This window comes from Alligator mississippiensis, chromosome 15, assembly GCF_030867095.1.
Source record: "Alligator mississippiensis isolate rAllMis1 chromosome 15, rAllMis1, whole genome shotgun sequence".
NCBI lineage: Eukaryota > Metazoa > Chordata > Crocodylia > Alligatoridae > Alligator > Alligator mississippiensis.
The window spans coordinates 8,692,568-8,703,546 of record NC_081838.1 but is presented as its reverse complement, the minus strand read 5'-3'; the positions used below and the strand labels follow the sequence as shown (position 1 = coordinate 8,703,546).

At 66.9% G+C, this 10,979-nt stretch overlaps 2 protein-coding genes across 6 annotated transcripts; one reads left to right on the top strand and one right to left on the bottom strand.

Moving 5' to 3' along the window:
• Positions 1–531: 531 nt before the first annotated feature.
• On the bottom strand, positions 532–4,763 carry LOC102561656 (pleckstrin homology domain-containing family A member 3). 3 transcript variants are annotated; one of them, XM_059717955.1, is made up of 8 exons: positions 4,703–4,763; positions 3,929–4,045; positions 3,516–3,671; positions 2,980–3,116; positions 2,523–2,693; positions 2,175–2,218; positions 1,808–1,941; positions 532–1,484 (listed from the first exon to the last, which is right to left on the bottom strand). In XM_059717955.1, exons 2-8 carry the CDS (start codon positions 3,948–3,950, stop codon positions 1,429–1,431), a joined length of 720 nt encoding a protein of 239 aa, XP_059573938.1. In that variant the 5' UTR covers positions 3,951–4,045; positions 4,703–4,763; the 3' UTR covers positions 532–1,428. The 3 variants fall into 3 exon arrangements, with proteins under 3 accessions (XP_059573938.1, XP_006273425.3, XP_014458818.1); XM_006273363.4 differs by lacking the exon at positions 4,703–4,763 and adding an exon at positions 4,529–4,635; XM_014603332.3 differs by lacking the exons at positions 1,808–1,941; positions 4,703–4,763 and adding an exon at positions 4,529–4,635.
• Positions 4,764–5,322: 559 nt separating this feature from the next.
• TARBP2 (TARBP2 subunit of RISC loading complex) lies at positions 5,323–9,082 on the top strand. 3 transcript variants are annotated; one of them, XM_019484429.2, is made up of 9 exons: positions 5,323–5,475; positions 5,840–6,009; positions 6,100–6,205; positions 6,598–6,681; positions 6,831–7,005; positions 7,233–7,350; positions 7,818–7,945; positions 8,027–8,219; positions 8,454–9,082. In XM_019484429.2, exons 1-9 carry the CDS (start codon positions 5,417–5,419, stop codon positions 8,609–8,611), a joined length of 1,191 nt encoding a protein of 396 aa, XP_019339974.1. In that variant the 5' UTR covers positions 5,323–5,416; the 3' UTR covers positions 8,612–9,082. The 3 variants fall into 3 exon arrangements, with proteins under 3 accessions (XP_019339974.1, XP_019339976.1, XP_019339975.1); XM_019484431.2 differs by having other exon boundaries at positions 5,325–5,475; positions 6,936–7,005; XM_019484430.2 differs by having other exon boundaries at positions 5,325–5,475; positions 6,933–7,005.
• The last annotated feature ends 1,897 nt before the right edge of the window (positions 9,083–10,979 follow it).

Sequence of the window (10,979 nt, the reverse complement as noted above, 5' to 3'; positions counted from 1 at the left end):
CCAAGCCAACCCCAGCCTTCCCTTCCCTGGGAACCAGACCTGCAAGGTCCCCTCGGGAGGGCCACAACCCCTGTCCTGGCAGGGTCTGTGCAGGGGAGAACAAAGATTTCCATGGCCTGAACTATGCTTGTGCATCTGTCCTGGAAACTAGGCCAGAAAGATCATGCCCAGCCCTGGGGAAATTCTTGGCCCTTTTCTCCAGTTTGAAGGGCCACACCCTGGACCCTCTGCCCAAGACAAAGCCCCTCAGTCACATCCCAGGTAGAAATGAGCAGCCAGGGACAAATCAGGGCAGCCAGCGCTGGGTGGGAACAGCAGGAACCTTTCATGGGCGCAGCGCTGAGGCCCGTGTTCCAGCTGCTCCCGGCCGCGCGGTTCTCCGGGAGGACCCAGCTGCGGGCTCGGGCCCCGGGGGAACAGCCAAGTGCCAGAGCTGCGGCAACTGTCAGTTGCTGCCTCTGCGTGCTAAGCGACTGCCCCCGGGGGTTTGCAACAGCCCCAGCGCCGGCTGGGAACCAAGGAGACGAGCTGTTTGTTTCACAAAGACCAGGTTTATTGCAGCCCTGTTGGGGGGCAGAGCCCCGGGCACTTGCCTGGGGCAAAAGGGGGCCTGGCCCAGCCCTGTGTGTGCCCAGACAACCCCTGGGGGGACACCAGGGAGCTGGGGCACGGGTAGCAACCCCTGCCCCTGGCACCAGGATGCACAGGTGGGTCCCCTGCTGTAGCTGCAGGCACCGTGGGGCTGGGAGGAGCTGTCCCTTCCCAGCAGCCTTTGCCACACAGGCACCATCCTCCATGCAGGTTGGCACTTCCCTGCCTGCAGTGGTCCCTATACCCTGGGTGGGGGGTGCTGGTTGGAAGTAGGCTGCAGCAACTGGGCCCCACCCTATGGTGCTTTGTGGGGGGCAGGGGGCACCAGGCTAGCTCTTGTGGGGACCCCAGGGTGGCAGAGCTGGGGGCAGGGGCAAGGAATGCAGAGGGTGCCCCCAGCTGCTCCAAGGTGGGCTCTCACAGGGGTCCAGCCCTGCTCCGGCAGGCAAGGGGAGTCGTTTCTATGAGCTGCCTGCGCTCCTCCCCCCGCCGCCTGGGGCATGTTGGGCGCCTTGGGGGCCCCATGCCGGTGCCAGAGGGCAACCGCAGCCAGCTCAGGCCTCTGCATCGCGGTGCGGGTCCAGGCTGGGCAGGGAGCAGCATTTGGGCACCAGACCCAGCTGTGCCCCCAAGACCCGGGTTGCAGGGCCTGCCCAGGCTCAGGCACTGAGCTGGTGCCCACTGTCCCGACCGCTCTGGCACACACACAGAGTCCTTTTCTTGCTCGAGGCAGCCCCTGGCACTGCCCCAGGCACTGAGGGGAGAGGCAGGTCACCAGTCTGCCATAGCGGCAGGGGGGTAGTGGCCAAGAGCAGCCCCATGGTCCTCAGCAGGGGCTCACGGCCGCTTGGCTTCACCATCCGCTGATGTCTCCTGCGCTGGCAGTGGAGCTTCTGGGAAGGCAAGGCGAGGGGTTAGGGAGACCCATGTGCTGGAGGGCTGGCACAGCCCCTCCCCCCACGCCTCCAGCAGGTCACCATCCTAGGGGAAACCGAGGCATGGAGAGACCTTGCCCACAGCCTCGAAGCAGGTTGGCAGCCCAGCCAGGCATGGACCCCAGGAGTCCTGGCTCCCTGCTCCCTTCCTGGCCATGGGGTTGGAGACAGCTAAGCGTGTCCCGGGGGCAGCTATGCCCAGGGGGGAGGGTTGCAGGGCCCCCCAGTTCCCAAGACTGGGTCAGAAACCAGCTGGTCCAGGGCCCACGCCTGGGGCCTACCTCCCCACTCCTTGGCGCTAGGGCCTGGGGGGGTCCCAGGCTGAGCACGGAGTGGCACCATCTCCTCCAGGCTGCGCAGCACCGTCATGGTGCCCCGGGCCGGCGCGGCCCGGGCCCGAGCTGGCTCCAGCACCCTGCAGGAGGGGGCATGTCAGCTGGGCATAGGGTACAAAGCTCTGGGGTGCCCCATGCCCCCCCCCTTGTCCGAGGGGTCAGGAGCTCAAGACAGGGCTCTTCTCCCTTCTCTGGGCATGCCCAGACCAGCTGGCTCCTGGGGGTTGCCACTGGATGCCTCGCAGCCCTCCTATACCCCACCTTGCCCACAGCTGCCCACTTGGGGACCCCCCTCCTCCAGCCCAGTTCTCACCTGTCGGGCGACGCGACGCCTGTGTGGCTGAGGGACCGCCGTACCTGTGGAGACAGCAGGAGCCCATCAGCACCCTGGACCAGAGCCAATGGGAGGTGGAAGCTGCCCAGCCCCCGGTTCGAATCCAGGCCCCACCCCCAGACCCTCCTCAATAGCTGCTGGGAGACTTCTGTCCTGCAGGGCAGGTAGAGAGACCTCCATAACTCCCCCAGACGCCCAGGAAGCAAAGCATGCTGGGTAACCAGGTGGGCCACTGCTTGGCCCAGTACCCACAAGGGCTGTGCCCCAACTGCACCCTGCTCCCAGCAGCCCAGCACCCCCGACTACCCCCGGGGGGGCTGCTCTTACCCTGTGGGAGTGCGGGAGCTTGGTACCCACGAAGTCAGAGGGCAGGGGGGCGGGCGAGGGCGGGTACAGCTCGGGGGCCAGGCGGGCATTGGCGAACTTCATACACTCCTCCAGCGTGGACAGGAACTGGCTGCAGGTGGCGCGGAGCAGGGAGGAGGCTTCGTTCATCCTCTGGAGGACAGAGCTCATCACAGAGAGGAACCCGACCCCCCAACCCAGCCTCTCGTTCACAGGGAAACTGAGGCACAGGGCAGGGGAGCCTGCTTGCCTCAGGTAACTGCTTCCAAGAGCAAAGGAGGGATAGATGCCACCCGCCCCCCGCCAAACTCCTGCTTTAGCCACTATACTCCACTCCCCTGCCAGACACTGCTTAGGTGGTTGGACCTAGCCTCTGCCAGCACCCCGACAGAGCAAGTGGCGGCAGGTACGCTGCCCCCACCCCTCTCCCCCCGGGCACCTCGACATCCAGCGGGGCGCCGTCGTCTCGGGGCCGCGTGGACTCCTGCATGTCCAGCACCTGCTGGGTCAGCGCGTCACAGTACAGCCGCAGCTCTGACAGCTTCCGGCCCAGCGACTCGGTGCTCAGGGGCGGGTCTGGAAGGTGATGGACACAGTGAGCCTGGCCCCTGCCCCCTCCCGCAGAGCGTGTAGGGGCAGAGATGCACCCACTTCTGGGGTGGAACATTCCAACCTGTAGCAATGGGTGCATTACAGGAGGGGACGGGAAGTGGGTAGAAATGGTCCTGGGGAGGGCCGGGGAGGGGGGCAGCTCAGCCCCACATTGAGGAAAGTGGAAGGGGCTCATCAGACATCAATGATGGAGCTTGCAGCACAATGCCCCCTGCTGCTGCGCTGCGGTACTGCAGCCAGGCACCCCCAACCCCCTTTGCCCCATACTGCAGCCCCCCCCCAAAAAGACCCAAGGGGGAGGCACCAAGTGCGTGTCCCCACCCTGCCTCAGTTTCCCCCTGTGCTATTCCAGCCCGGCCCTACCTTTCTCCTTCTGGCCCCTGCTGTCTCCCAGGCAGGCCTTGGAGCTGCCCAGGGCCACCAGCCACTTCTGCCGCTCAGCAGCGCCTCCCGCCTTCAGGTAGAAGTACTGCTCGCCGGGGATGGTCAGCTCCATGCGCGTGGCGTCCGTGGGGTGCACTGCGGGGCACAAGGCGGCACCGGGGGTCAGGGCTCCCGTCCCAGTGCCGACAGGCGGCTCAAGCAAGGGACAGGACGGGATGCCTGGGGCCCCGCGCGGCCTCCAGACCCAGCTCAGCACTTCTGCACTCCGGGTGCGGCTGGGTCTGGGGGGGAACGTGGCAGCCCGAGGAGACCCCGTGCCATGACGGTCCCCTCCTGCAGTGGGAATGGCTGGAGCAGGGGCAGGGGGGGGGGGTCCCCAGGCTTGCACCCACCTTTGATCTCGCAGACGGCCATCTTGATGCTGCCCTTGCTGCCTTTGCCCACGTCGTCCTGCGAGTCATAGTAGGACAGGATGCCGTTGTCCAGCACGAAGTACCGCGGCTGCCAGCCTGGGGGAGGAAGGAGGCAGAGGAGGGTCGTGCCCCGGTGCAGGGAGCCCAGGCGCCTCCTCGCTACCTGGGGGGCAGCCCCAGTCCCACGGGGGACCCCGGCCCCGAGGTCACACCCCGCTGGGGAAGGAGCACCGGAGCCCCGCCTGGTTTCTGGGTGGGGGCAGGGCTCAAAGGTCAGGGGTCAGCTGTCCTGGTGCCGCTGGGGGTAGTGGGGTAGAAGTCAAAGCTCAGGGAAGAGGAGGGGGCAAGCAGGACAACTGCAGGGGGGGTAGTAGGGCTCAAAAGGTCACAGGTCAGGACTGGTTGGGGGCATTGTGTTCTGATCGGGGTCAAAGGTCAGCAGAGTACTATAGCCTCGCTCCCTTCCAGGGACCGGGGTCAAGGGTCAAAGGTCAGGGCCGCCTGGGGGATGTTGCGGAGGGCGGGGCAGAGGTCAAAGGGCGGGGGCAGGCGCGGGGGCTGCCGGGACGGCGGCGGTACCGGACAGGTAGTTGGTCCATTTCAAGAGCGCTCCCTCCATCGCAGGCGCAGGACGCGGCCCAGGCGCCGCCGCGCGCCCGGCCAATCCCCGCGCGGGGAGGGGGCGGGCCCCACTGCTGCCGGCCAATGAGAAGGGCGGCAGGCGCAGGGGGCGAGGCCCGAAGGGGTACGCACCCAATCAGCGGGCCAAGCCGGGCACCAGGAGGCAAGAGCAGGGGGCGGGGAAGAGTGGTCGCGCGCAGCCAATGGCAAGGCTCCGCCTCCATCGCCCCGCCCCTTGCACGCAAAGACCTGTGGGAGGCGTAGTCCCGACCCCATTCGGCTCTCTCGAGAAAGCCGCAATCCCGACATCCTCCGGCCGCGCGGGGCATTGTGGGCAACGCAGTCCTCCCAGCAGGCCCCACGGCGCGCGGGGGGTTGTGGGTAGGGAAGTCCCGCGGCCCCGGAGCCTGCCGTTCCCAGGATCCACCGGGGCGGCGCGCGCGGAGCTCTCTGGGTAGCGCAGTCGCACGTGCTCCTCAGCCAAGCCGCGCGGGGCATGCCGGGAGCGCAGCCCAACGTTCCCTCAGGCTGAGCGGAACTCCCGCTCCCAGGATGCCCCGCGGCCGCGCAAAGAAGCCCCTGTAGAGCTCCCCCCTCCCCCCCAGCCAATGGTCGCGCGGCCCTCCCCGTCCCAGCATGCCGCGCGGCGGCGGGCTCGGGCGCGGGGCATGCCGGGCAGGCGAGTCCACCCGGCGCGAGGAGGCCTCGCTGTCCCAGCCTGCCCCGCGCTCGCCCCCGCCAGGGCCCCCGCAGCCATTGCGGCGGCGGCGCGCGCTGGCGGGGGCGGCGGCGGGGCCGGCGGGGTGCGGGGCAGGCACGGCGGCGCGGGCGGGGCCGGCGGGGGGAATGAGCGAGGGCGAGGAGGAGGAGGAGCCCCGCGCCACCGCCAGCGGCGCCTGCCCCAGGTACGGGGGCGGGGCCTAGCCTCGGGGGCGGGGCTTCCTCCGAGGCGGGGCCTCACGTGGGCGGGGCGTCATCGGGGGCGGGGCCTGGGCTGCTCCCGGGATGAGGTTGCCGGGGCTTCTTCCGGGGGGCGGAGCTTCTCTGGAGGGGCGGGGCTTCTCTGGGGGGCGTGACTGCATCCACGATGAAGGCAAGGCTTTCCAAGGGGGCGGGGTCAGAACATGGGGGCGGGGCTTAACTCTTGGTGGGGGGCGGGGAGCACAGTGGGGCAGCCCCCTTGCTCTGCTGGGGCAGGATCGGGCCTCCCCTGGGGCTGCTGGGGTGGGGGAGGATCTTGCCCCCGGCCGACCCCTCCGCGCCCCGCAGCCTAGAGCAGATGCTGGCCTCCAACCCGGGGAAGACGCCCATCAGCCTCCTGCAGGAGTATGGGACGCGCATAGGCAAGACGCCCGTGTACGACCTGCTGAAGGCGGAGGGGCAGGCGCACCAGCCCAACTTCACCTTCCGCGTCACCGTGGGCGACATTGGCTGCACCGGTCAGTGCCCCCCCCACCCCGCCTGGCGGGGTCCGGCTGGGACCCCGGTGTCCCGGTGCCGGCCCCGCTCCAGCTCTGTGCCCCCCGCAGGTCAGGGCCCCAGCAAGAAGGCAGCCAAGCACAAGGCGGCGGAGGTGGCCCTCAAGCTCCTGAAAGGGGGGAACATGCTGGAGCCGGCGGTGCCGGAGGAGCCCAGGTGAGGGGTCTGCGGGGGGGCGGGGGCTGCTCTGACCCCCCCCTCCCAGCACCTTCCACCCAGCCGGGGGGGAGGGGGGGAGGAAGATCAGGGGGTCTTGGGGAGGGGCAAGAAGCCGACCGTCCAGGACACCTGGGTCTCTGCCCCCAGGGGGCAGCTCGGGTGGGTCCTTTCTCTGCCCCGTGCCTCGCTTTCCCCAGCTGCGGTGCTGGGACGTGGGGGTGGAGGAGCTGGGCAGAGTCCCGGGTGCCAGCGGGCTTTGCCTCAGCCCGTACTCCTAGCACCAGGGTGGGTCGGGGTGGGGTCCTGGTGCCATCGCGCCAGGTGAGGGCAAGCTGTGGGGGGGCAGGGGTCGCCGCCTGCTTTAATGATTGTACCTTTTATTTTCGAAGCTCTGCTTTCTCCCTAGAGCCCCTCCCCCCGCTGGACCCTGCCGTGGCCCCCCCCGCGCCCGCCCTGCCCGCTGCCTCGCCCAGGTAAGGGCTGCCCTGGGGTTGGCACTGAGCCCCTCCGCACTCTCAGGGGTGGAGTAAGGGCGTTGCAGGGACTAAACCTGCCCCCCCCCAGCTCCACGGGGCCGGGTCTCCCCCCCACTACTACTTGGGCTTCCTTGGGTCTGTCATAGGGGCTCATCCCCCACCCCTGCAGCAGCCCCTTGCCGGGATCGGGGTGAAGGGCCTGCCCGGGCAGGTTGGGCCCCTTCAGCGCCTGCCCTTGTCTCGCTCAGAAGCTCCCCGCTGGAGATGAAGGCACCCGTGTCACCCCAGCAGTCCGAGTGTAACCCTGTGGGTGCCTTGCAGGTAGGCTGGGGGGGAGGCTGCTGGGGTTCCTCATCCCCTTGGGCTCCTTGTTCCAGCCTGGCCTAGGCAATGTCTCCTACCTGGATGGAGTATGGTCTCTCAGGTGGAGCTGGAGGACAGGAGGTCTTTGTGCTTCAGTTTGCCCTACCTGCTCTGCTTGGAGGCCGGTGGGGCTGGGGGAGTCCCAGGGAGGGGCCCACTTACCCCACCCACATCCCTGCCCCCAGGAGCTGGTGGTGCAGAAGGGCTGGCGCCTGCCCGAGTACACGGTGACGCAGGAGTCGGGGCCGGCGCACCGCAAGGAGTTCACCATGACCTGCCGCGTCGAGCGCTTCATGGAGATCGGTAACCCCAGGCAGGGGGGCGGGGGCCGGCTTGGCCTCAGACCAGTGACACGCAGCCCCTGGTGTTAACAGAGCTCACCAGGGGCCTGTGGGCACTGACCCCATGCCCTCCTGCTGCCCCTCACTTCCGACCCACAGCCCCCCCAGCCCTGGCGGTGACCCTCACTCCTGACCCGCTGCCCTCTGCCCCCACCGGCCCTGCTGGTGCCCTTCCCTCCTGACCTGCAGCCCCTGACACCCCCCTGCCAATGCCCCTTACTCTTCACTCCCAAACTGCAGCCTCCTGCCTCTGCCAGTGCCCCTCATTCACCACCCACAGCCCCTTGCTCCTCCCTCCCCACAGCTCCCTGCCCCCCAGCCCTGCCGATGCCCCTCACTCCGGCCTTCTCTGCGCGCTGTACCAGAGTTAACCCTGCATTGCCAGGTGCGCAGCAGCGACATTATACCCCACCTTCCTCAACCTTGCAGGGAGCGGCACCTCCAAGAAGCTGGCCAAGAGGAACGCAGCCGCCAAGATGCTGGTGCGGATCCACAATGTGCCCATGGAGCAGCGCGAGGGCAGTGAGGCCGAAGCCGAGGACGACCAGTTCTCCATCGTGAGTGCAGGGCTGGGGTGCATGGGGTAGTGGGTGGGGATGGGCATGCAGCTCACACTCCCCTCTTTCTACCTGTGCCAGGCGCCAGTGCCCAAGCTGGACGGGCTACGTGGCCGCCTACCCGGCTGCACCTGGGACTCCCTGCGCAACTCAGTGGGCGAGAAGATCCTGCACCTGCGCAGCCAGCCGCTGGGCGCTCTCAGCCCCGGGTACTGCGGGCTGCTGCAGGAGCTGTCCGAGGAGCAGAGCTTTGCCATCAGCTACCTGGACATTGGTGAGGTTTCCCCCCTGCACCCTCCCAGCCCCAACCCCAGGACCCTTTCTTCCCTCCCACCAACCCCCTCTGGGCTGTGTCTCCATCCCTGCCCCTAGCACTAGCTCCTGGGTCCCTTCTCCTAAGTCCCATCCCCCGTAGAGCAGGGCCCTCCCCAGCCCAGTGTGGTCCCAGCCGCTCTAGATCTCTGCCCTTCTCAATGCCCCTGACCCTGACCCCTGCTTCTCCCCACAGCCGAGCAGAGCCTGAGCGGCCTGTACCAGTGCCTGGTAGAGCTGTCCACGCAGCCAACCACCGTGTGCCACGGCACGGCCCCTTCCCGCGACGCTGCCCGTGCTGACGCTGCCCGCAACGCCCTACAGTACCTCAAGATCATGGCCGGGGGCAAGTAAGGGGGGCCAGGCCCAGTGCCACCCAACCCCACCCTCCACCTGCCCATGGACACCAGCAAAGCAGCTGCCACCCAGGACAGCAGAGGGGCCTGGGGCAGGACCGGGAGACCCCAGCTCATGGCCAGGACTCGCTGGGAGCTGCCCCCCATTTCCAGCCACAGGGGCACAGTGGTGCCAGTGCCCCTTGGACACCCTCCTTGGACTGGCCCGTGGTTCCTGCCTGCTCGGGGCCTGGGGCTGCCTGCCTGGGAGCTGCCTTGGGAGCGGATTTGGACCTTGGAGTCGCCGATCGTCTGGGAGTGAGAACCAAACCATCCCCCAGACCGGGGGCACCAGACCGGGCTTTCCCCCCTCGGCAGCATCAGACTGGCCGGTGGGCACTCAAGGACCCTCCTGCTGGGGGGCTGGGCTAGGGCAGTCTCTGGAGCAGTCATGTCAGTAGCCAGGAAATAAAAAGCGGCCTGGTGGGAACAGGGCTGTGGGGCTGCCTTCCTTTGTTGGGGAGGGAAGGAGGGGGACTGGGGGCCAGGTGGGGAGGCAGAAGCTCTACCACCCCCTGAGCAGAGCCCAACCCCAGGTGCTCCCCAGCAGGCAGGGGTCCGAGCTGCAGCCCCCATGGTGCAAGGCAAGCAGCACGGTGCTCCCAGCTCAGGTGCAGAGAGATGCCCCCATCCTTTGCGGATGCAAAACCCAGCATTTATTGAGAATAAAAAACCTGTACGCGTAAGTGGGGCCAAGCCCAGACTTGCGGGGGGGGCTTCACCCCCCCCATCCCACCCCAGTTTCATGGGCATCAGATCCTGGCTCCTGAGGCATCTAGTGCTCCTCTGTCCGCCACGTCAGCATGTCTAGAGTAGAGAACTGAGATATTCCCTCCCAGAGCCAAGTGCCAGCTCCTGGCCCGGCTCCAAGAGGCAGGCCAGGGTGTTGGACAGCAGGGCCGTACTCTGGAGCGACAGGCTGCAGTGAAGGTGAGGGTTGTAGTTGCTTGATTATCCTGCCACTTCCAGTCACGCAGCAGCGGCCAGGTTGCCTCCATGTTCCTCTTCCATCTGCTCCAGCCGCAGATACGGAGCCAGGCTGTGGACGGTGGAGTCAGCCGGGCGGGTGCTGGCTCCCCCATGGCCCCTGCCCCTGCTATTCCCTCCTGGGGCCGGGGTCCCTGGGAGCTGCCTCCACCCCCAAGCTGGGCCAGGCCAGCCCTGCAGCAGCCCAGCTCTCCCTGCCTTGGTACTCACCAGGGGCTGGGGGCTGGTGGCTGGCCTCGCCGGACACAGCTCTGTTGTGTTGGGCCTGGAAGAGCTGCACCAGGTCCTGCCGGGGGATCAGCTCCAGCATGCGCAGGGCCAGCTGGGTCTGGGGCACTGGGGGGTAATGCTGCAGCATCAGGTTTGCAGTCTTGAGGCACGAAGCAATGGCCAGGTGCCCGTGCGGGATCGCCCGGGACTCGACCAAGTGCCCCAGGTGGAACTTGAAGTGCTGGAATTGGTCGTTGTCCAGCTCCTACAGGAGCTGCAGCAGCTGCTGGGCCACTGCCATCGCCTACCCCTAGGCACCAGGCACACAGCTGGGCTCACGGGGACTCTGGGGACCCCAGGCCTCTGTGTCCCTGGGGCTAGATGCCCCCATTTCCCTCCCTGCTGCTGCAGCCTGCTCCCCATCCCAACACTAGACCCGTGCCCGCCTTCCCCTCCACGCATTCCCAGCACTGAGCCTGGTGCTTGGCGCTGCACAGACGCACCGCAGCACGAGTCTCCAACTGAAGCATGGGCAGGCCTGGCTCTAGAGCAGCGAGTTCAGTAGTCAGAGAAAAAAGGAATTTTCAAAACCACAGGGGAAAAAAGCTGATTTCATTTTTATTTCTCTCTTGCTGTTGTCGTCGGGCCCCAGAACGGGGGCTCTGGGGCATCCTCAGCACAAGGGTCTGCAGCGGGGGTCACCCAGGGGTGGGAGGTGCCTTGGAGCCGGGGGGGCGGGTCCTTGGTTTGGCGAGGGGTTCCTCGCTTCCTTCACCCCGGTTCCTGGTTCCTTTTTCAAAGCTCATCTGCACCCAACAAAAGTTTAATTAATGAATGACACCTGAACAGGGAGACTTTCACCAGCTATGTGCATTTAGCAATGGAGATGACAAAAATATCCTGCATCAAGCAGAGAGCCCAAAACAAAGATCAGTTTAGGATGGGATTATGGGGCAAAATACTTCTTGGGCCATCCCCAAACTTCATGTCGATGCCACCGGGGACTGTTCCAAAGACCCCTGCCTGGTCCAAAGCATGACTTGGCCATGCCAGGCTGCTGGCTGACAGCCCCTGCCCCAGCCACTGCACTAGGGATATGGGCCCGAATGAAAAACTGGTTTTGGGCTGAG